The sequence below is a fragment of the Oncorhynchus gorbuscha genome, unplaced genomic scaffold (assembly GCF_021184085.1).
Source record: "Oncorhynchus gorbuscha isolate QuinsamMale2020 ecotype Even-year unplaced genomic scaffold, OgorEven_v1.0 Un_scaffold_1269, whole genome shotgun sequence".
Taxonomy (NCBI): Eukaryota; Metazoa; Chordata; class Actinopteri; order Salmoniformes; family Salmonidae; genus Oncorhynchus; species Oncorhynchus gorbuscha.
In genome coordinates this window covers 17,953-40,000 of record NW_025746094.1, presented here as the reverse complement: position 1 = coordinate 40,000, position 22,048 = coordinate 17,953, and the positions used below count along the sequence as shown (strand labels likewise).

The 22,048-nt window shown below is 43.1% G+C and overlaps 1 protein-coding gene across 1 annotated transcript in view; it reads right to left on the bottom strand.

The window, feature by feature from the left end:
* The window catches only part of LOC124022024 (receptor-type tyrosine-protein phosphatase beta-like), a 57,423-nt gene that overhangs the window by 23,676 nt on the left and 11,699 nt on the right, over window positions 1-22,048 (bottom strand). Inside the window, exons 3-11 of the mRNA XM_046337076.1 lie at window positions 17,463-17,606; window positions 16,828-17,104; window positions 16,308-16,414; window positions 8,709-8,819; window positions 8,107-8,182; window positions 3,644-3,661; window positions 3,343-3,424; window positions 3,076-3,166; window positions 1,101-1,177 (exon numbers count right to left, since the gene is read on the bottom strand). Coding sequence (XP_046193032.1) covers window positions 1,101-1,177; window positions 3,076-3,166; window positions 3,343-3,424; window positions 3,644-3,661; window positions 8,107-8,182; window positions 8,709-8,819; window positions 16,308-16,414; window positions 16,828-17,104; window positions 17,463-17,606 — 983 coding nt within the window. The remainder of the gene's footprint in view (window positions 1-1,100; window positions 1,178-3,075; window positions 3,167-3,342; window positions 3,425-3,643; window positions 3,662-8,106; window positions 8,183-8,708; window positions 8,820-16,307; window positions 16,415-16,827; window positions 17,105-17,462; window positions 17,607-22,048) is intronic.

Sequence of the window (22,048 nt, the reverse complement as noted above, 5' to 3'; positions counted from 1 at the left end):
CTCTACTTTTAGCTAGTGAGCTCTACTTTCAGCTAGTGAGCTCTACTTTCAGCTAGTGGGCTCTACTTTCAGCTAGTGAGCGCTACTTTCAGCTAGTGAGCTCTACTTTCAGCTAGTGGGCTCTACTTTCAGCTAGTGAGCTCTACTTTCAGCTAGTGGGCTCTACTTTCAGCTAGTGAGCTCTACTTTCAGCTAGTGAGCTCTACTTTCAGCTAGTGGGCTCTACTTTCAGCTAGTGAGTTCTACTTTCAGCTAGTGAGCTCTACTTTCAGCTAGTGAGCTCTACTTTCAGCTAGTGAGCTCTACTTTCAGCTAGTGGGCTCTACTTTCAGCTAGTGAGCTCTACTTTCAGCTAGTGGGCTCTACTTTCAGCTAGTGAGCTCTACTTTCAGCTAGTGAGCTCTACTTTCAGCTAGTGGGCTCTACTTTCAGCTAGTGAGTTCTACTTTCAGCTAGTGAGCTCTACTTTCAGCTAGTGGGCTCTACTTTCAGCTAGTGAGCGCTACTTTCAGCTAGTGAGCTCTACTTTCAGCTAGTGAGCTCTACTTTTAGCTAGTGGGCTCTACTTTCAGCTAGTGAGCTCTACTTTCAGCTAGTGGGCTCTACTTTCAGCTAGTGAGCTCTACTTTCAGCTAGTGAGCTCTCACTTTTAGCTAGTGAGCTCTACTTTCAGCTAGTGAGCTCTACTTTCAGCTAGTGGGCTCTACTTTCAGCTAGTGAGCGCTACTTTCAGCTAGTGAGCTCTACTTTCAGCTAGTGGGCTCTACTTTCAGCTAGTGAGCTCTACTTTCAGCTAGTGGGCTCTACTTTCAGCTAGTGAGCTCTACTTTCAGCTAGTGAGCTCTACTTTCAGCTAGTGGGCTCTACTTTCAGCTAGTGAGTTCTACTTTCAGCTAGTGAGCTCTACTTTCAGCTAGTGGGCTCTACTTTCAGCTAGTGAGCTCTACTTTCAGCTAGTGAGCTCTACTTTCAGCTAGTGGGCTCTACTTTCAGCTAGTGAGCTCTACTTTCAGCTAGTGAGCTCTACTTTCAGCTAGTGGGCTCTACTTTCAGCTAGTGAGCTCTACTTTCAGCTAGTGAGCGCTACTTTCAGAACTTACTGGTATATAACTGGCATTGATGAAGTCAGAACAGGGGTCATCCTCCAGGTAGGAGAGCTTCACTCTGGTGGAATCATCTAGAACAGAAGAGAGATGTCCAGTGTGACTGACTTTCTCCAAAGCTAATGCCTCTAGGCATTGACTAAAGTCTTCAAGTCTTCAAGTCTTCAAGTCTTCAAGTTTCAGACCAAACTCATCACCTCAGTTACATTAAAGCTCTGGTAAGAAAATACTGTAAAGGTCTTGGAATCTGCACAGAGGGGTTGAAGATGTTGTTGTTGCTGCATTGTGAAGCAAAATGATATTAAAGTAAGGATGCTGCTTTACTTTGTATTGAGCAGTGCCACAGATTGATAGGCCGTACACTAATCCCAAACAAGTAACCCTGATTTAAATGAATTCACAACTGTAAACGTACATATTCCAGTTTGCTGTTTGTGAACGGCAGGCTTGTTCTCCGTTCCACAATAGACACCTTCCACAACAAACAGAGCCCTTATTCCAGACCAATTTACTTAATGTAGTCCACTAACCCAAACAGAGCCCTTAACTTTGAAACTGGTATAAAGTAGTCCACTATTCCCAAACAGAGCCCTATATAAACTGGTATAAAGTAGTCCACTATTCCCAAACAGAGCCCTATATAAACTGGTATAAAGTAGTCCACTATTCCCAAACAGAGCCCTATATAAACTGGTATAAAGTAGTCCACTATTCCCAAACAGAGCCCTATATAAACTGGTATAAAGTAGTCCACTATTCCCAAACAGAGCCCTATATAAACTGGTCTAAAGTAGTCCACTATTCCCAAACAGAGCCCTATATAAACTGGTCTAAAGTAGTCCACTATTCCCAAACAGAGCCCTATATAAACTGGTATAAAGTAGTCCACTATTCCCAAACAGAGCCCTATATAAACTGGTCTAAAGTAGTCCACTATTCCCAAACAGAGCCCTATATAAACTGGTATAAAGTAGTCCACTATTCCCAAACAGAGCCCTATATAAACTGGTCTAAAGTAGTCCACTATTCCCAAACAGAGCCCTATATAAACTGGTCTAAAGTAGTCCACTATTCCCAAACAGAGCCCTATATAAACTGGTCTAAAGTAGTATTCCCAAACAGAGCCCTATATAAACTGGTCTAAAGTAGTCACTATTCCCACAGAGCCCCCAAACAGAGCCCTATATAAACTGGTCTAAAGTAGTCCACTATTCCCAAACAGAGCCCTATATAAACTGGATAAAGTAGGGCCCTATATAAACTGGTCTAAAGTAGTCCACTATTCCCAAACAGAGCCCTAATAAACTGGTCTAAAGTAGTGCACTATATAGGGAATAGGGCTCTGGTCTAAAGTAGTGCACTATATAGGGAATAGGGCCTGGTCTAAAGTAGTGCACTATATAGGGAATAGGGCTCTGGTCTAAAGTAGTGCACTATATAGGGAATAGGGCTCTGGTCTAAAGTAGTGCACTATATAGGGAATAGGGCTCTGGTCTAAAGTAGTGCACTATATAGGGAATAGGGCCCTGGTCTAAAGTAGTGCCCTAGATAGGGAATAGGGCTCTGGTCTAAAGTAGTGCACTATATAGGGAATAGGGCTCTGGTCTAAAGTAGTGCACTATATAGGGAATAGGGCTCTGGTCTAAAGTAGTGCACTATATAGGGAATAGGGCTCTGGTCTAAAGTAGTGCACTATATAGGGAATAGGGCTCTGGTCTAAAGTAGTGCACTATATAGGGAATAGGGCTCTGGTCTAAAGTAGTGCACTATATAGGGAATAGGGCCCTGGTCTCTCTCTCATTAATCCTTAGATCCACTCTGTGTGCTACTCACAGGGCAGGATGTTGTTGTAACGGTTCTCTCTCATTAATCCTTAGATCCACTCTCTGTCCACTCTGCTACTCACAGGGCAGGATGTTGTTGTAACGGTTCTATCTCATTAATCCTTAGATCCACTCTGTGGGCTACTCACAGGGCAGGATGTTGTTGTAACGGTTCTTGCCCCTGTTCTCTGGTAGACGGGCTGCATCCAGAGGCTGGTTACGACCCACATCCTTCAGATCCTGAGGGGGAATGGAAATAATGAATGATTTAGTGAAACAGCTTATAAAGAATTGGTTTATAAACTAATAATTCAAAGTTTAAAAAACGACTTTATAAACATGTTTTTTTTGTAGATAAAGGGGGATCTCTTATCAGATAATCATTTCTGAAGTTTTTTGTTGTTGTTTTTTTTTACCTCAAACTCTTCTGACAGAAGATAGTTGGAGTCTGCCTGTAGCTTAGTGAGGTGGGATTCAAAGTGGGCTGCTTTGACGGGGCTGAGGGGAGACAGACAGACACATCTTAAATAAATGATCTACGAGAATGTAAATGATTCATGAGACTTTAAAATGTAAATGTAAAAAACTGCTTATGGAAACAGGATTTATTGTGATTTATTTAGGGCAGATAATAGCACTTGTAATATTACTTGGTCATCCTATTTAATTCAGGATTTCTAGAGACAGAAGATAACATGGAGGGTGTAATAGACGCACCTTGAGATGCGTCGGTTGCTGAAATAAAGAGAAGTAGAGTGTAACATTAGACGGCTGTGTTCCTGTTAAACACATTTCCTTTTATCTTGTTACACACTCCATTTTGTTTTGGCGACTAACAGATTCAGAACTCCATTTTGTTTCAGCGACTAAGAGATTGAGAACTCCATTTTGTTTCGGCGACTAAGAGATTCAGAACTCCATTTTGTTTCGGCGACTAAGAGATTCAGAACTCCATTTTGTTTCGGCGACTAAGAGATTCAGAACTCCATTTTGTTTCGGCGACTAAGAGATTCAGAACTCCATTTTGTTTCAGCGACTAAGAGATTCAGAACTCCATTTTGTTTCGGTGACTAAGAGATTCAGAGTGCCCTCTCTCCTCACACACTAATCTTGTTACTTCCTCACAGACCTACGCCACTCTGCTGAAATGACCTTTAAATTACATTTCCTCGTTTAATTGAATTGAACCTTTATTGAACCAGGTTGTCCCATTGAGGGCTGAAGACCTCTTTCACAAGAGAGACCTGAACATGTAATTACATTGTTTACGACAACCCTAGAAGGTTCATTCATTTCCCAGACTGTCTGTTGGTGGTGGACCTATGTTTAGATACTGAGTGTTTGGTGCACAGACAGTGTGTTGAGGTAGACAGGAGTTCACTGTGTTGTCCATCCCCTCTCAGCAGTGAGTGACAACCCAGGGATCAATTATGGTAGTCCCTCCCTTGTGTCAAGGCCCTCCCCTGTGTCAAGGCCTGCTGACTGGTGAGTGACAACCCAGGGATCAATGATGGTAGTCCCTCCCTTGTGTCAAGGCCTGCTGACTGGTGAGTGCAAACCCAGGGATCAATGATGGTTGTTCACCAACAGAACAGAGTGGTTTAAACCCCTTCCTGTTATCGATCTGCAACAACCTAGTGGATGATTGCATCCATTATTTCAGCACAAACCCACACGCATGCACACATGAGAGCACGTACACACACATCTATTTTTAGAGACAGGGAGAATGACATCTCTCTCTGTCCCTTCACTCATACTGACAGTGTGACGATGGACAGAAAAAAATTGGATGGTATCAGAGGAGATGTGACGAGAGAAGAGAGAGAAGGATGGAGAGAGAGAAGGATGGAGAGAGAGAAGGATGGAGAGAGAGATGGATGGAGAGAGAAGGATGGAGAGAGGGAAGGATGGAGAGAGAAGGATGGAGAGAGAAGATGGAGAGAGAGAGAGAAGGATGGAGAGAGAGAGGGGAAGGATGGAGAGAGAGAGGGAAGGATGGAGAGAGAAGGATGGAGAGAGAGAGAGAAGGATGGAGAGAGAGAAGGATGGAGAGAGGGAAGGATGGAGAGAGAAGGATGGAGGATGGACAGGATGGAGAGAGATGGAGGATGGAGAGAAGGATGGAGAGAGAAGGATGGAGAGAGGGAAGGATGGAGAGGATGGAGAAGGATGGACAGAGAGAGAGAAGGATGGAGAGAGAGAGAGAAGGATGGAGAGAGGGAAGGATGGAGAGAGGGAAGGATGGAGAGAGAGGATGGATGGATGGAAGGATGGAGAGATGGAAGGATGGAGAGAGAGAGAAGGATGGAGAGAGGGAAGGATGGAGAGATGGAAGGATGGAGAGAGGGAAGGATGGAAGGATGGAGAGATGGAAGGATGGAGAGATGGAAGGAAGAATGGAGAGATGGAAGGATGGAGAGATGGAAGGATGGAGAGAGGGAAGGATGGAGAGATGGAAGGATGGAGAGGGATGGAGAGAGGAACATGGAGAGAGGGAAGGAAGGAGAGATGGAAAGATGGAAGGATGGAGAGATGGAAGGATGGAGGGATGGAGAGATGGAAGGATGGAGAGATGGAGAGATGGAGAGAGGGAAGGATGGAGAGATGGAAGGATGGAGAGATGGAAGGATGGAGAGATGGAAGGATGGAGAGACGGAGGATGGAGAGATGGAAAGAGGGAAGGATGGAGAGATGGAAGGATGGAGGGATGGAGAGAGGGAAGGATGGAGAGAGGGAAGGATGGAGAGATGGAAGGATGGAGAGATGGCCTCATTCTGTCATTACATGTCTAATCAATGAACTGCTAGTCCTTCTCTCTGCTCTGATCCCCATGTCAATCACTGGTTTTAAGTCATGTATATTTCAGCAGTGCTCTTTGTGATCTCTTTTCTCTGTCAGTCACTCGTTGGAAGGACTAGGAGGGAGGCAGTGACTTCAGTATTTGCTTGTCACTCCTTCAGTCTCAAGTAATGTCTTTCCTATAATCTTCACTACAATGCAATGATACATGAAGAAAAGTTTGTCTCTAGGTGCTTCTAAACTCAAGGAGCATACAGTTGTATTGACCAACTTATTATGATTCAGACGTTGTAATCAGACATTAAAATCAGACGTTGAAATCAGACGTTGAAATCAGACGTTGAAATCAGACGTTGAAATCAGACGTTGAAATCAGACGTTGAAATCAGACGGTGAAATCAGACGTTGAAATCAGACGTTGAAATCAGACATTAAAATCAGACATTAAAATCAGACGTTGAAATCAGACATTGAAATCAGACATTAAAATCAGACATTGAAATCAGACGTTGAAATCAGACGTTGAAATCAGACGTTGAAATCAGACATTGAAATCAGACATTAAAATCAGACGTTGAAATCAGACGTTGAAATCAGACGTTGAACTCAGACATTAAAATAAGACATTAAAATCAGACGTTGAAATCAGATATTATAATCATCTTTATAAACATGTCCTCAGCAGGGATATAAAGAGACACTGGATATGCAGCCTGACCTCCTCTGGCAGACCATTCCAAAGTCTAGGGGCCCTAATTGCAAATTGTTTTCAACCTGTACTTTGGAATGGTTAACAGTGCCCTGCTAGAGGATCTCAGGCTGTGTCCTGGCTCATAGGGAGATGAATGGTCAACAGTGCCCTGCTAGAGGATCTCAGGCTGTGTCCTGGCTCATAGGGAGATGAATGGTCAACAGTGCCCTGCTAGAGGATCTCAGGCTGTGTCCTGGCTCATAGGGAGATGAATGGTCAACAATGCCCTGCTAGAGGATCTCAGGCTGTGTCCTGGCTCATAGGGAGATGAATGGTCAACAGTGCCCTGCTAGAGGATCTCAGGCTGTGTCCTGGCTCATAGGGAGATGAATGGTCAACAGTGCCCTGCTAGAGGATCTCAGGCTGTGTCCTGGCTCATAGGGAGATGAATGGTCAACAATGCCCTGCTAGAGGATCTCAGGCTGTGTCCTGGCTCATAGGGAGATGAATGGTCAACAGTGCCCTGCTAGAGGATCTCAGGCTGTGTCCTGGCTCATAGGGAGATGAATGGTCAACAGTGCCCTGCCAGAGGATCTCAGGCTGTGTCCTGGCTCATAGGGAGATGGATGATCAGAGATCTCAGGCTGGGATAAACCAGACCTAGCTTTAGAGATTAATACAAGGTTACTATATATATTCTAAAAGTGATTGGTAGCTAGTTAGGAAACTAGATGAGGTGTGATATGGTTCCATTTCCTGGTGCCTGTTAAAAGTCAACAGTGCCCTGCTAGAGGATCTCAGGCTGTGTCATGTCACAGGGAGATGAATGGTCATGAGTGCCCTGCCAGAGGATCTCCAGGCAGTGGCTGAGATAAAAGACTGACATTAGTGCCTCTACACTACCTGGTCACTGGATAGGGAGATGAATGGTCAACAGTGCCCTGAAGGGATCTCAGGCTGTGTCCTGGCTCAAGGGAGATGAATGGTCAATGTGCCCTGCTAGAGGATCTCAGGCTGTGTCAATGGTCCTGGGTAGCTCTATAGGGAGATGGTCAATGGTGAAGGGTAGCAACAGTGCCCTGGTCAATGGTGAAGGGTAGCTACCTGGCTCATGGTCAATGGTGAAGGGTAGCTACGCTAGCTTGGTCAATGGTGAAGGCTGCTGCTCTTGGTCAATGGTGAAGGGATATGCTAGCTTGGTCAGTGGTGAAGGGTAGCTACCTAGCTTGGTCAATGGAGATGAATGGGTAGCTATGCTAGCTTGGTCACTGGTGAAAGGTAACTACACTAGCTTGGTCAATGGTGAAGGGTAGCTATGCTAGTTTGGTCACTGGGTCTGATTGGTAAATAGACCCTGCGTGTTTTCAACTACCAGGCTGACCCTGAATGTTACGAGATGGATGATGTCACCAAGGGAGGCATAAAGACAAAAGGGTTATGTGTGTGTAAAATGTGAAATAGCTAGCTAGTTAGCGGTGGTGCTAAATAGCATTTCAATGGTGACTTCACTTGCTCTGAGACCTTGAAGTAGTGGTTCCCCTTGCTCTGCAAGGGCCGTGGCTTTTGTGGAGCGATGGGTAACGATGCTTCGTGGGTGACTGTTGTTGATGTGTGCAGAGGGTCCCTGGTTCGCGCCCGGGTATGGGCGAGGGGACGGTCTAAAGTTATACTGTTACATGTGTCTCACCTTCTGACTCCAACGTACATCCCTGATGTAGGCCCCTGCTTCCACATGCTCATCCGTACCACTGGGCTTTCCTGTACTGCCCTGTGTACACACAACCATGCAATCAATTCAACTATAAATCAATATATTTTTTTAACCCAATTTGAAAAATTGTATTAGATTTGCCCGCACACAACACACAACACACAACACACACGAACACGCACAGGCACGCACTACAGTACGTCTGTCCAGCAGCAAATGACTCATTCTTCAGTCATTTATACATAATTCCTAATTACACAGTCGTTAGCGTGACACATGATAGGTTCTGGACTCCACAATAAGGTTAGACATCATTGATAGACTGAGTTTGAGGATGCCGATCATTAGAGCTCCAGCTTACTTCCTGTATAAATAATAAATAGAAACATTACTGTCTAATAGTTCAAGACACGTGAAAATATGCATCTACATGTGAGTTCCAGCGTTATTTTTGTTTTGTGTCCCCAAAGGTGAAACTGTGTTAACCCACTGAGCTAAAGTCAATGGCATTATCCCAGAGAGGTAATGCAGGTCTTCAGGTCTCAGGCAAGGTGAAACATCCCAATCCCGGACGAGACACTCACACTTTACGGATTCTCTGCCTGTCACGAGGAGGGAGATGACGGCGATCAACATTCCTATGAGGAACATTCCGGCGCTGATGCCCTCGATGACTCCGCTGAGGGGCTCTGGGAGAGAAAACAATAACACACAAACAACCATGAATAAAACCCCTTACTGTGACTATAGTAGTAAAACCCCTTACTGTGACTATAGTAGTAAAACCCCTTACTGTGACTATAGTAGTAAAACCCCTTACTGTGACTATAGTAGTAAAACTGCTTACTGTGACTATAGTAGTAAAACCCCTTACTGTGACTATAGTAGTAAAACCACTTACTGTGACTATAGTAGTAAAACCCCTTACTGTGACTATAGTAGTAAAACCCCTTACTGTGACTATAGTAGTAAAACCCCTGACTGTGACTATAGTAGTAAAACCCCTTACTATGACTATAGTAGTAAAACCCCTTACTGTGACTATAGTAGTAAAACCCCTTACTGTGACTATAGTAGTAAAACCGCTTACTGTGACTATAGTAGTAAAACCCCTTACTGTGACTATAGTAGTAAAACCCCTTGCTGTGACTATAGTAGTAAAAACCCTTACTGTGACTATAGTAGTAAAACCCCTTACTGTGACTATAGTAGTAAAACCCCTTACTGTGACTATAGTAGTAAAACCCCTTACTGTGACTATAGTAATAAAACCCCTTACTGTGACTATAGTAGTAAAATTCTACTGTGACTATAGTAGTAAATCCTCTTACTGTGACTATAGTAATAAAACCCCTTACTGTGACTGTGACTATAGTAGTAAAACCCCTTACTGTGACTATAGTAGTAAAACCTCTTACTGTGACTATAGTAGTAAAACCCCTTACTGTGACTGTGACTATACTAGTAAAACCCCTTACTGTGACTATAGTAGTAAAACCCCTTACTGTGACTATAGTAGTAAAACCCCTTACTGTGACTATAGTAGTAGATCCTCTTACTGTGACTATAGTAGTAAAACCCCTTACTGTGACTATAGTAGTAAAACCTCTTACTGTGACTATAGTAGTAAAACCCCTTACTGTGACTATAGTAGTAAAACCCCTTACTGTGACTATAGTAGTAAAACCCCTTACTGTGACTATAGCAGTAAAACCCTAGTTACTGTGACTATAGCTAAAACCCCTTACTGTGACTATAGTAGTAAAACCCTTACTGTGACTATGAGAAAACCCCTTACTGTGACTATAGTAGTAAAACCCCTTACTGTGACTATAGTAGTAAAAACCCTTACTGTGACTATAGTAGTAAAACCCCTTACTGTGACTATAGTAGTAAAACCCCTTACTGTGACTATAGCAGTAAAACCCCTTACTGTGACTATAGTAATAAACCCCTTACTGTGACTATAGTAGTAAAACCCCTTACTGTGACTATAGTAGTAAAACCTCTTACTGTGACTATAGTAGTAAAACCCCTTACTGTGACTGTGACTATAGCAGTAAAACCCCTTACCGTGACTATAGTAGTAAAACCTCTTACTGTGACTATAGTAGTAAAACCTCTTACTGTGACTATAGTAGTAAAACCCATTACTGTGACTATAGCAGTAAAACCTCTTACTGTGACTATAGTAGTAAAACCTCTTACTGTGACTATAGTAGTAAAACCCCTTACTGTGACTATAGTAGTAAAACCCCTTACTGTGACTATAGTAGTAAAACCCCTTACTGTGACTATAGTAGTAAAACCCCTTACTGTGACTATAGTAGTAAAACCCCTTACTGTGACTATAGCAGTAAAACCCCTTACTGTGACTATAGTAGTAAAACCCCTTACTGTGACTATAGTAGTAAAACCTCTTACTGTGACTATAGTAGTAAAACCTCTTACTGTGACTATAGTAGTAAAACCCCTTACTGTGACTATAGTAGTAAAACCTCTTACTGTGACTATAGTAGTAAAACCCCTTACTGTGACTGTGACTATAGCAGTAAAACCCCTTACTGTGACTGTGACTATAGTAGTAAAACCTCTTACTGTGACTGTGACTATAGTAGTAAAACCCCTTACCGTGACTATAGTAATAAAACCCCTTACTGTGACTATAGTAGTAAAACCGCTTACTGTGACTATAGTAGTAAAACCTCTTACTGTGACTATAGTAGTAAAACCTCTTACTGTGACTATAGTAGTAAAACCCCTTACTGTGACTATAGTAGTAAAACCTCTTACTGTGACTATAGTAGTAAAACCCCTTACTGTGACTGTGACTATAGCAGTAAAACCCCTTACTGTGACTGTGACTATAGTAGTAAAACCCCTTACTGTGACTGTGACTATAGTAGTAAAACCCCTTACTGTGACTGTGACTATAGCAGTAAAACCCCTTACTGTGACTGTGACTATAGTAGTAAAACCCCTTACTGTGACTGTGACTATAGTAGTAAAACCCCTTACCGTGACTATAGTAATAAAACCCCTTACTGTGACTATAGTAGTAAAACCCCTTACTGTGACTATAGTAGTAAAACCCTTACTGTGACTATAGTAATAAAACCCCTTACTGTGACTATAGTAGTAAAACCCCTTACTGTGACTGTGACTATAGTAGTAAAACCCCTTACTGTGACTGTGACTATAGTAGTAAAACCCCTTACTGTGACTGTGACTATAGCAGTAAAACCCCTTACTGTGACTGTGACTATAGCAGTAAAACCCCTTACTGTGACTATGGCAGTAAAACCCCTTACTGTGACTATGACTATAGCAGTAAAACCCCTTACTGTGACTATAGTAGTAAAACCCCTTACTGTGACTATAGTAGTAAAACCCCTGTGACTGTGACTATAGTAGTAAAACCCCTTACTGTGACTATAGTAGTAAAACCCCTTACTGTGACTATAGTAGTAAAACCCCTTACTGTGACTATAGTAGTAAAACCCTTACTGTGACTATAGTAGTAAAACCCCTTACTGTGACTATAGTAGTAAAACCCCTTACTGTGACTGTGACTATAGTAGTAAAACCCCTTACTGTGACTATAGTAGTAAAACCCCTTACTGTGACTATAGTAGTAAAACCCCTTACTGTGACTATAGTAGTAAAACCCCTTACTGTGACTATAGTAGTAAAACCCCTTACTGTGACTATAGTAGTAAAACCCCTTACTGTGACTATAGTAGTAAAACCCCTTACTGTGACTGTGACTATAGCAGTAAAACCCCTTACTGTGACTATAGTAGTAAAACCCCTTACTGTGACTGTGACTATAGCAGTAAAACCCCTTACTGTGACTATAGTAATAAAACCCCTTACTGTGACTATAGTAGTAAAATCCCTTACTGTGACTGTGACTAAAGTAGTAAAACTCCTTACTGTGACTATAGTAGTAAAACCCCTTACTGTGACTGTGACTATAGTAGTAAAAACCCTTACTGTGACTATAGTAGTAAAACCCCTTACTGTGACTATAGTAGTAAAACCCCTTACTGTGACTATGGTAATAAACCCCTTACTGTGACTATAGTAGTAAAACCCCTTACTGTGACTATAGTAGTAAAACCTCTTACTGTGACTATAGTAATAAAACCCCTTACTGTGACTATAGTAATAAAACCCCTTACTGTGACTATAGTAGTAAAACCTCTTACTGTGACTATAGTAATAAAACCCCTTACTGTGACTATAGTAATAAAACCCCTTACTGTGACTATAGTAGTAAAATCCCTTACTGTGACTGTGACTATAGTAGTAAAACCCCTTACTGTGACTATAGTAGTAAAACCCCTTACTGTGACTATAGTAGTAAAACCCCTTACTGTGACTATAGTAGTAAAACCCCTTACTGTGACTATGGTAATAAACCCCTTACTGTGACTATAGTAGTAAAACCCCTTACTGTGACTATAGTAGTAAAACCTCTTACTGTGACTATAGTAATAAAACCCCTTACTGTGACTATAGTAGTAAAACCCCTTACTGTGACTATAGTAGTAAAACCCCTTACTGTGACTATAGTAATAAACCCCTTACTGTGACAGTGACTATAGTAGTAAACCCCCTACTGTGACTATAGTAATAAAACCCCTTACTGTGACTATAGTAGTAAACCCCTTACTGTGACAGTGACTATAGTAATAAACCCCTTACTGTGACTATAGTAATAAACCCCTTACTGTGACTATAGTAGTAAAACCCTTACTGTGACTGTGACTATAGTAGTAAAACTCCTTACTGTGACTATAGTAGTAAAACCCCTTACTGTGACTATAGTAGTAAAACCCCTTACTGTGACTGTGACTATAGTAGTAAAACCCCTTACTGTGACTGTGACTATAGTATTAAAACCCCTTACTGTGACTGTGACTATAGTAGTAAAACCCCTTACTGTGACTATAGTAGTAAAACCCCTTACTGTGACTATAGTAGTAAAACCCCTTACTGTGACTATGGTAATAAACCCCTTACTGTGACTATAGTAGTAAAACCCCTTACTGTGACTATAGTAGTAAAACCTCTTACTGTGACTATAGTAATAAAACCCCTTACTGTGACTATAGTAATAAAACCCCTTACTGTGACTATAGTAATAAAACCCCTTACTGTGACTATAGTAGTAAAACCTCTTACTGTGACTATAGTAATAAAACCCCTTACTGTGACTATAGTAATAAAACCCCTTACTGTGACTATAGTAATAAAACCCCTTACTGTGACTATAGTAGTAAAATCCCTTACTGTGACTGTGACTATAGTAGTAAAACCCCTTACTGTGACTATAGCAGTAAAACCCCTTACTGTGACTATAGCAGTAAAACCCCTTACTGTGACTATAGTAGTAAAACCCCTTACTGTGACTATAGTAGTAAAACCCCTTACTGTGACTATAGTAGTAAAACCCCTTACTGTGACTGTGACTATAGTAGTAAAACCCCTTACTGTGACTATAGCAGTAAAACCCCTTACTGTGACTATAGTAGTAAAACCCTTACTGTGACTATAGTAGTAAAACCCCTTACTGTGACTATAGTAGTAAAACCCCTTACTGTGACTATAGTAGTAAAACCCCTTACTGTGACTATAGTAGTAAAACCCCTTACTGTGACTATAGTAGTAAAACCCCTTGACTGTGACTATAGTAGTAAAACCCCTTACTGTGACTATAGTAGTAAAACCCCTTACTGTGACTATAGTAGTAAAACCCCTTACTGTGACTGTGACTATAGTAGTAAAACCCCTTACTGTGACTATAGTAGTAAAACCCTTACTGTGACTATAGTAGTAAAACCCCTTACTGTGACTATAGTAATAAAACCCCTTACTGTGACTATAGTAGTAAAACCCCTTACTGTGACTATAGTAGTAAAACCCCTTACTGTGACTATAGTAGTAAAACCCTTACTGTGACTACTATAGTAATAAAACCCCTTGACTGTGACTGACTATAGTAGTAAAACCCTTACTGTGACTATAGTAATAAACCCCTTACTGTGACTATGTGACTATAGTAAAAACCCCTTACTGTGACTAGTCACTGTGACTATAGTAATAAACCCCTTACTGTGACTGTAGTAGTAAAACCCCTTACTGTGACTATAGTAATAAACCCCTTACTGTGACTATAGTAATAAACCCCTTACTGTGACAGTGACTATAGTAGTAAAACCCCTTACTGTGACTATAGTAATAAAACCCCTTACTGTGACTATAGTAGTAAACCCCTTACTGTGACTGTCACTATAGTAATAAACCCCTTACTGTGACAGTGACTGTAGTAATAAACCCCTTACTGTGACAGTGACTGAAGTAATAAACCCCTTACTGTGACTACTAGTTAGTCTCCTCGATCAAAACAGAGCGGGTTGTTTTAATTTTCTCCATAATACTGATACTATATTTGATGGATCAATGTTAAAGACAGAGCGGAGGTGAGTGAGAAATAGGAACCATTTGAGCAGGAGATTAAAGCACTATATTCTTAGATAGCACTGCAGGGTTTAATGTCTAAATCAATGGATAAGAGTACTTGCACACAACACAATCTCACTGCTGCAATAGATGTAATGTTACTAGCCAATGTACAGTGTTTTCTGAAAGGATTCAGCCCCTTGACTTTTCCCACATTTTGTTACGTTACACAGCCTTATTCTAAAATGTATAAAATATTTGTTTCCATTATCAATCTACACACAATATCCCATAATGACAAAGCGAAAACAGGTTTTAAGAAATCTTGGCAAATGTATAAAAACACAAAAACAGAAATAGCTTATTTACATAAGTTTTCAGACCCTTTGCTAAAAGCTAAAAAAAACTCAGCTCAGGTGCATCCTGTTCCCATTGATCATCCTTGAGTTATATCTGCAACTATATTGGAGTCCACCTGGTGTAAATTCAATTGATTGGACATGATTTGTAAAGGCATACATCTGTCTATATCAGGTCCCACAGTTGACAGTGCATGTCAGAGCAATAACCAAGCCATGAGGTCAAAGGAATTGTCCGTAGAGCTTCGAGACAGGATTGTGTCGAGGCACAGCTCTGGGGAAGGGCACCAAAATATGTCTGCAGCAATGAAGGTCTCCAAGAACACAGTGGCCACCATCATTCTTAAATGGAAGAAGTTTGGAATCACCAAGACTCTTCCTAGAGGTTGTCGCCTGGCCACTGAGCAATCGGATCGAGGGAAAGATGAACGGAGGAAAGTGCAGAAAGATCTTTGATGAAAACCTGCTCCAGAGCGCTCAGGACCTCAGACTGGTGCAAAGGTTTACCTTCCAACAACGACCCTAAGCACAAAGCCAAAACAACGCAGGAGTGGCTTTGGGACAAGTCGAAGGAATGTCCTTGAGTGACCTAGCCAGAGCCCAGACTTGAAAATAGATGTGCAGCGACACTCTCCATCCAACCTGACAGATCTTGAGAGGATCTACAGAGAGGAATGGGAGAAACTCCCCAAATACAGGTGTGCCAAGCTTGTAGCATCATACCCAAGAAGACTCAAGTCTGTAATCCATTGCCAACGGTGTTCCAACAAAGCACTGAGTAAAGGGTCTGAACACTTATGTAAATGTAATATTTCTGTGAAAAAAACTATTTCATCCATTTTAGAATAAGGCCGTAACGTAAAAAAATGTGGAAAAAGTCAAGGGGTCTGAATACTTTGGCAGTGCACTGGCCGCATTTAATCGGTGCACCTTCATGAAAGCTTAGAACAGGTTAGAAAGGTCAGAGATTTATTTTATTATACAGGATGTCTTGTTAAGATGAATTACTTTTTTCAGACATCAAGAAGGAGAGAGAGAGAGAGAGAGAGAGAGAGAGAGAGAGAGAGAGAGAGAGAGAGAGAGAGAGAGAGAGAGAGAGAGAGAGAGAGAGAGAGAGAGAGAGAGAAAATGGGGGGGTGGAGAGAGAGAGAAGGATGGGAGAGAGAAAGAAGGGGAGAGAGAGATAGGGAGAGAGAGAGAGAGATTAGAGGATGAGGGTCAGCGGTAGAGGGTATATAGTGTGGCTTGACCTGCTTGTGTCCTGATGGGTGGAGACAGGAAGTGTCAGAGTAATGGAGAGAGAGGGAAGGAGAGGGGGAAGAGAGGGCCAGGGTCAGAGGTAAAGCTCACCTGCTTGTGTCCTGATGGGTGGAGACAGGAAGGTGTCCCTGTAGAGAGGTTGGGGGAACTCTCTGTGGTCTTCGTCAAACAGCTGAGTGAAGGCACGGACACTGATTCTGCACAGAGAACAGAGAACAGAGAACAGCCATTGACTTCCATTTAGTATCAACTTACATCAAAATGATTTCCCTGGTGAGCATAAATGGCTATAATATACTGCCTCCTTTTGCCCTCTTAGACAAGGTCAGGGGTTAGTATGACCTGTAAGATTAGGATGGGCGTTTAAAAAAAAAGTATAATAATAATAATAATATAATATAATATAATAAATAATAATATATGCCATTTAGCAGACGCTTTTATCCAAAGCGACTTACAGTCATGTGTGCATACATTCTACATATGGGTGGTCCCGGGAATCGAACCCACTACCCTGGTGTTACAAGCGCCATGCTCTACCAACTGAGCTACAGAAGGACCACAAGTAATTTGGTGTGTTTGGTTTGTGTGGGGCCATATTATGGTTTACCTGTAGGCAGTCTTAGGCTTGAGAGGCCCATCACAGAAGTGGTAGAGATCACTGCTGTGATCGTTATCATCATCCTCCTCTGAATCACAAGGCCCTCCCAGGCGATCCAGCCCCGCCCCCAGGTTGACCTCAAACACATGCCCAGCTCCCATTCCCTGTTCCTGGGCACAGCCACTGGGAAAGTAGCCTGTCTGGTAGGCCCGCACGGAGCTGTTGGCTCTGTAGTCCTGGAAGGAAGGTAGAGGGTGGAGCTGCTCTGTCTGCAGGACTTCATTGTCTGTGACGGGTCAAGAGTGAGTAATAAAGTTGGATGGATTCAAAAGTGAACTAAATCCCCTTCAGCTCTCCCTTAATAATAATATATGCCATTTAGCAGACGCTTTTATCCAAAGCGACGTACAGTCATGTGTGCATACATTCTACGTATGGGTGGTCCCGGGGATCGAACCCACTACCCTGGCGTTACAAGCGCCATGCTCTACCAACTCTACCAAGTTTTTCAAATTCAAATGTATTTGATTTCAATCAGCGTCATTATCAGACATATCCAACATGATGTTAAAGTAAGAAAGGAAATTGTGCAGAAAATATATTGAGCCGTACTGAGAAAGCTGTAAATAGAGAGGAACCTTTACCAGTGGACTCAGCCACGATGACAGTGAAGAACCTGACGGCTCCGTTGACGTCGCTGAACCAGCTGCAGTTGAACTTGAACAAAATGGTGGAGGGGGTGATGCGTACCGCCCTCTCATTGACCCGTATTGTGGTAGGGGGCGGGCCTAAAGGGGTAAAAAAAAAAGACAGGCGATTGGTTCAAGGGGTGTGTCTGTCAAATAATCCAGATTTTGATTGGCTGAACCAGATGTGTAAGAGTAGGGCTGGAACTAAAAGCCTGCACACCCAGTATCTCTGCAGGGGGGAGGGTTGGCCATCCTTGTTCTAGAAATATGCTGCCATGTGTCTCCTCTTGTGTCATATATCTCGTATCACATCAAAACTGCCTAATTTCCCCTGTTATGGGACTAATAATGATTGACTTGACAATAGGCCCTTTTCACACCCAGAATCACACTCCTACTGCTTTTCCAGCATTTGTATGTATGCCACTGAATCTCTATATCAGGCCCAGCTCAGACAAGGTTATATTGTATTGTTTATTTGGTTGATTAGCAGTGAGACAGATTGTAATTGGATTGGTCCCATTTCTTCCCATCCACAACATGTGGTCTCTGGATTCTATGGACAACCAGGTTCTATTTAAGCCTCACCTGATTCTCTCTCTCTCTCTCTCTCTCTCTCTCTCTCTCTCTCTCTCTCTCTCTCTCTCTCTCTCTCTCTCTCTCTCTCTCTCTCTCTCTCTCTCTCTCTCTCTCTCTCTCTCTCAGTTTGTATCTGCTCGTCTCATTGTACAGTTAGACAGTGAAACAGCAGGGCTCTTGACAGAAGTGTGAAAGCTCATTGCCTCCTTATAAACCACGCTGTGAATGGCACTAGTAAATCTGAGAGAGAGAGAGCGCAAGAGAGAGAGAGAGAGAGAGCAAGAGAGAGAGGTGGAGTAGAGGGAGAGAGAGAGAGAGAGAGAGAGAGAGAGAGAGAGAGAGAGAGAGAACACACATGCCTGGTCTCATCCATTGAGGCCATCTGGAGGCTGTGTTAGTTAATGTGGCACCGTCTCCACTGATCTAATTATGTTCTGTTGGTTATGATGATGTCGTCCTCCCTGCCTCCCTTCTTCCCTCCCTCCGGAAAAAAGAAACACAAATCCCTGGCATTTCCATCCCCCTAGGGGAGGCAGAGGGTGAGGAGGGGAGAGGATTTGAGTTGGCCTAGCAGCCTATTTCTCTAAATCTCTCTCTCTATCTCTCTTTTCTGCTCTCATTCCTCTCATCATCCCCCTCTGTGTCATCTCCCTCATTCTCTCCCTCCCTCACCCTCTCCACTCTCTCTCTCTTTGCTCCTCTCCCAGGTGTTCTGAGCTATTTCAGGATATCTTTATTTAAATGTGTTTCTGAGGCTGCAGCTTCCGTAGGGGGGCAGCAGAGCCACAGTTAGGCTAGTTAGCACCCGCTAACAGGGATGTCTTGCTTCCACAATGCTCCCCTATGGACTTCACCCTGCTCCTGTCCACTTTAGATGACATCAGATGTCTTCCTATCTCCTGTCTACGTCCAACTAGTGTTCTAATCTCAGGGGCTGCGTCTGGAATAGACCAGAGCCCTATTCCCTATATAGTGCACTACTTTAGACCTGAGCATATTCCCTATATAGTGCACTACTTTAGACCTGAACATATTCCCTATATAGTGCACTACTTTAGACCTGAGCCCTATTCCCTATATAGTGCACTACTTTAGACTAGAGCCCTATTCCCTATATAGTGCACTACTTTAGACCTGAGCCCTATTCCCTATATAGTGCACTACTTTAGACCTGAGCCCTATTCCCTATATAGTGCACTACTTTAGACTAGAGCCCTATTCCCTATATAGTGCACTACTTTAGACCAGAGCCCTATTCCCTATATAGTGCACTACTTTAGACCAGAGCCCTATTCCCTATATAGTACACTACTTTAGACTAGAGCCCTATTCCCTATATAGTGCACTACTTTAGACTAGAGCCCTATTCCCTATATAGTGCACTACTTTAGACCAGGGCCCTATTCCCTATATAGTGCACTACTTTAGACTAGAGCCCTATTCCCTATATAGTGCACTACTTTAGACCAGAGCCCTATTCCCTATATAGTGCACTACTTTAGACCAGGGCCCTATTCCCTATATAGTGCACTACTTTAGACTAGAGCCCTATTCCCTATATAGTGCACTACTTTAGACCTGAGCCCTATTCCCTATATAGTGCACTACTTTAGACCTGAGCATATTTCCTATATAGTGCACTACTTTAGACCTGAGCCCTATTCCCTATATAGTGCACTACTTTAGACCAGAGCCCTATTAGTGAATAGGGGGGCCTTTCGGGATTCACACAGTCTTCTAGAGGGGCCTTTGGTGCAGTTGTATGAGCAATGACAGAACACAGGTAGTGTTCTAGCTACTATAGCCTTCCTCTCTCATCTGATGATGGTATTGTCACTTTGGCAGATGATATTGACCATTTGGTAGCTTGCACTTAGCCACTCCAGAGGGCATATCTTTGGCATTATTGATGCAAGGGGCTTTATTGGCATGGGAAACATATGTTAACATTGCCAAAGCAAGTGAGGTAGATAATATACAAAAGTTTCAAACGAATAAAGACATTACAAATGTCATATTATGTGTATATACAGTGTTGTAACAATGTTAAAGTACAAAAGGGAAAATAAATAATAAATAAATAATCTCTCTCTCTCTCTCGCTCTCTCACTCCTACTTTCTCTCTCTGGCTCCTTCTCTCTCTCTCTCTCTCTCTGGCTTCCTCTTTTCTCTCTCTCTTTCTCTCTCTCTCTCTCTCTCTCTCTCTCTCTCTCTCTCTCTCTCTCTCTCTCTCTCTCTCTCTCTCTCTCTCTCTCTCTCTCTCTCTCTCTCTCTCTCTCTCTCTGTCTCCTCTCTCTGTCTCCTCTCTTTCTCTCTCTCTCTGGCTCCCTCTCTCTCTCTCTCTCTCTCTCTCTCTCTCTCTCTCTCTCTCTCTCTCACTCTGGCTCCTTCTCTCTCTCTCTCTCTCTCTCTCTCTCTCTCTCTCTCTCTCTCTCTCTCTCTCTCTCTCTCTCTCTCTCTCTCTCTCTCTCTCTCTCTCTCTCTCTCTCTCTCTCTCTCTCTCTCTCTCTCTCTCTCTCTCTGTCTCTCTCTCTCTCTCTCTCTCTCTCTCTCTCTCTCTCTCTCTCTCTCTCTCTCTCTCTGGCTCCTACCTCTCTCGCTCTCTGTCTCCTTCTCTCTCTCTCTCTCTCTGGCTCCTCTCTCTCTGGCTCCTCTCTCTGTCTCTGTCTCCTTCCTCTCTCTCTCTGGCTCCTCTCTGGCTCTCTCTGGCTCCTTCCGCTCTCTCTGGCTCCTCTCTCGCTCTCTCTGGCTCCTCTCTCGCTCTCTCTGGCTCCTCTCTCGCTCTCTCTGGCTCCTCTCTCACTCTCTCTCTGGCTCTCTCTCTCTGGCTCCTCTCTGGCTCTCTCTGGCTCCTTCATCTCTCTCTGTATCCTTCTTCTCTCTCTCTGGCTCCTTCTTCTCTCTCTCTGTCTCCTTCTCTGTCTCTGTCTCCTTCTTGTCTCTCTCTGCCTCCTTCTTGTCTCTCTCTGCCTCCTTCTTCTCTCTCTCTGTCTCTTTCTTCTCTGTCTCTGTCTCCTTCTTCTCTGTCTCTGTCTCCTTCTTCTCTGTCTCTGTCTCGGTCTCCTTCTTCTCTGTCTCTGTCTCCTCTGTCTCTGTCTCCTTCTTCTCTGTCTCTGTCTCCTTCTTCTCTGTCTCTGTCTCCTTCTCTGTCTCTGTCTCCTTCTTGTCTCTCTCTGTCTCCTTCTTGTCTCTCTCTGTCTCCTTCTTGTCTCTCTCTGTCTCCTTCTTCTCTCTCTCTGTCTCCTTCTTCTCTCTCTCTGTCTCCTTCTTCTCTGTCTCTGTCTCCTTCTTCTCTGTCTCTGTCTCCTTCTTCTCTGTCTCTGTCTCCTTCTTCTCTGTCTCTGTCTCCTTCTTCTCTGTCTCTGTCTCCTTCTTCTCTGTCTCTGTCTCCTTCTTCTCTGTCTCTGTCTCTGTCTCAGTCTCCTTCTTCTCTGTCTCTGTCTCCTCTGTCTCTGTCTCCTTATTCTCTGTCTCTGTCTCCTTCTTCTCTGTCTCTGTCTCTGTCTCCTTCTTCTCTGTCTCTGTCTCCTTCTTCTCTGTCTCTGTCTCTGTCTCCTTCTTGTCTCTCTCTGCCTCCTTCTTCTCTCTCTCTGTCTCCTTCTTGTCTGTCTCTGTCTCCTTCTTCTCTGTCTCTGTCTCCTTCTTCTCTGTCTCTGTCTCCTTCTTCTCTGTCTCTGCCTCCTTCTCTTTCTCTGTCTCCTTCTTGTCTGTCTCTGTCTTCTTATTGTCTGTCTCTGTCTCCTTCTTGTCTGTCTCTGCCTCCTTCTTCTCTCTCTCTGTCTCCTTCTTGTCTGTCTCTGTCTCCTTCTTCTCTGTCTCTGTCTCCTTCTTCTCTGTCTCTGTCTCCTTCTTCTCTGTCTCTGCCTCCTTCTCTCTCTCTGTCTCCTTCTTCTCTGTCTCTGCCTCCTTCTCTCTCTCTGTCTCCTTCTTGTCTGTCTCTGTCTTCTTATTGTCTGTCTCTG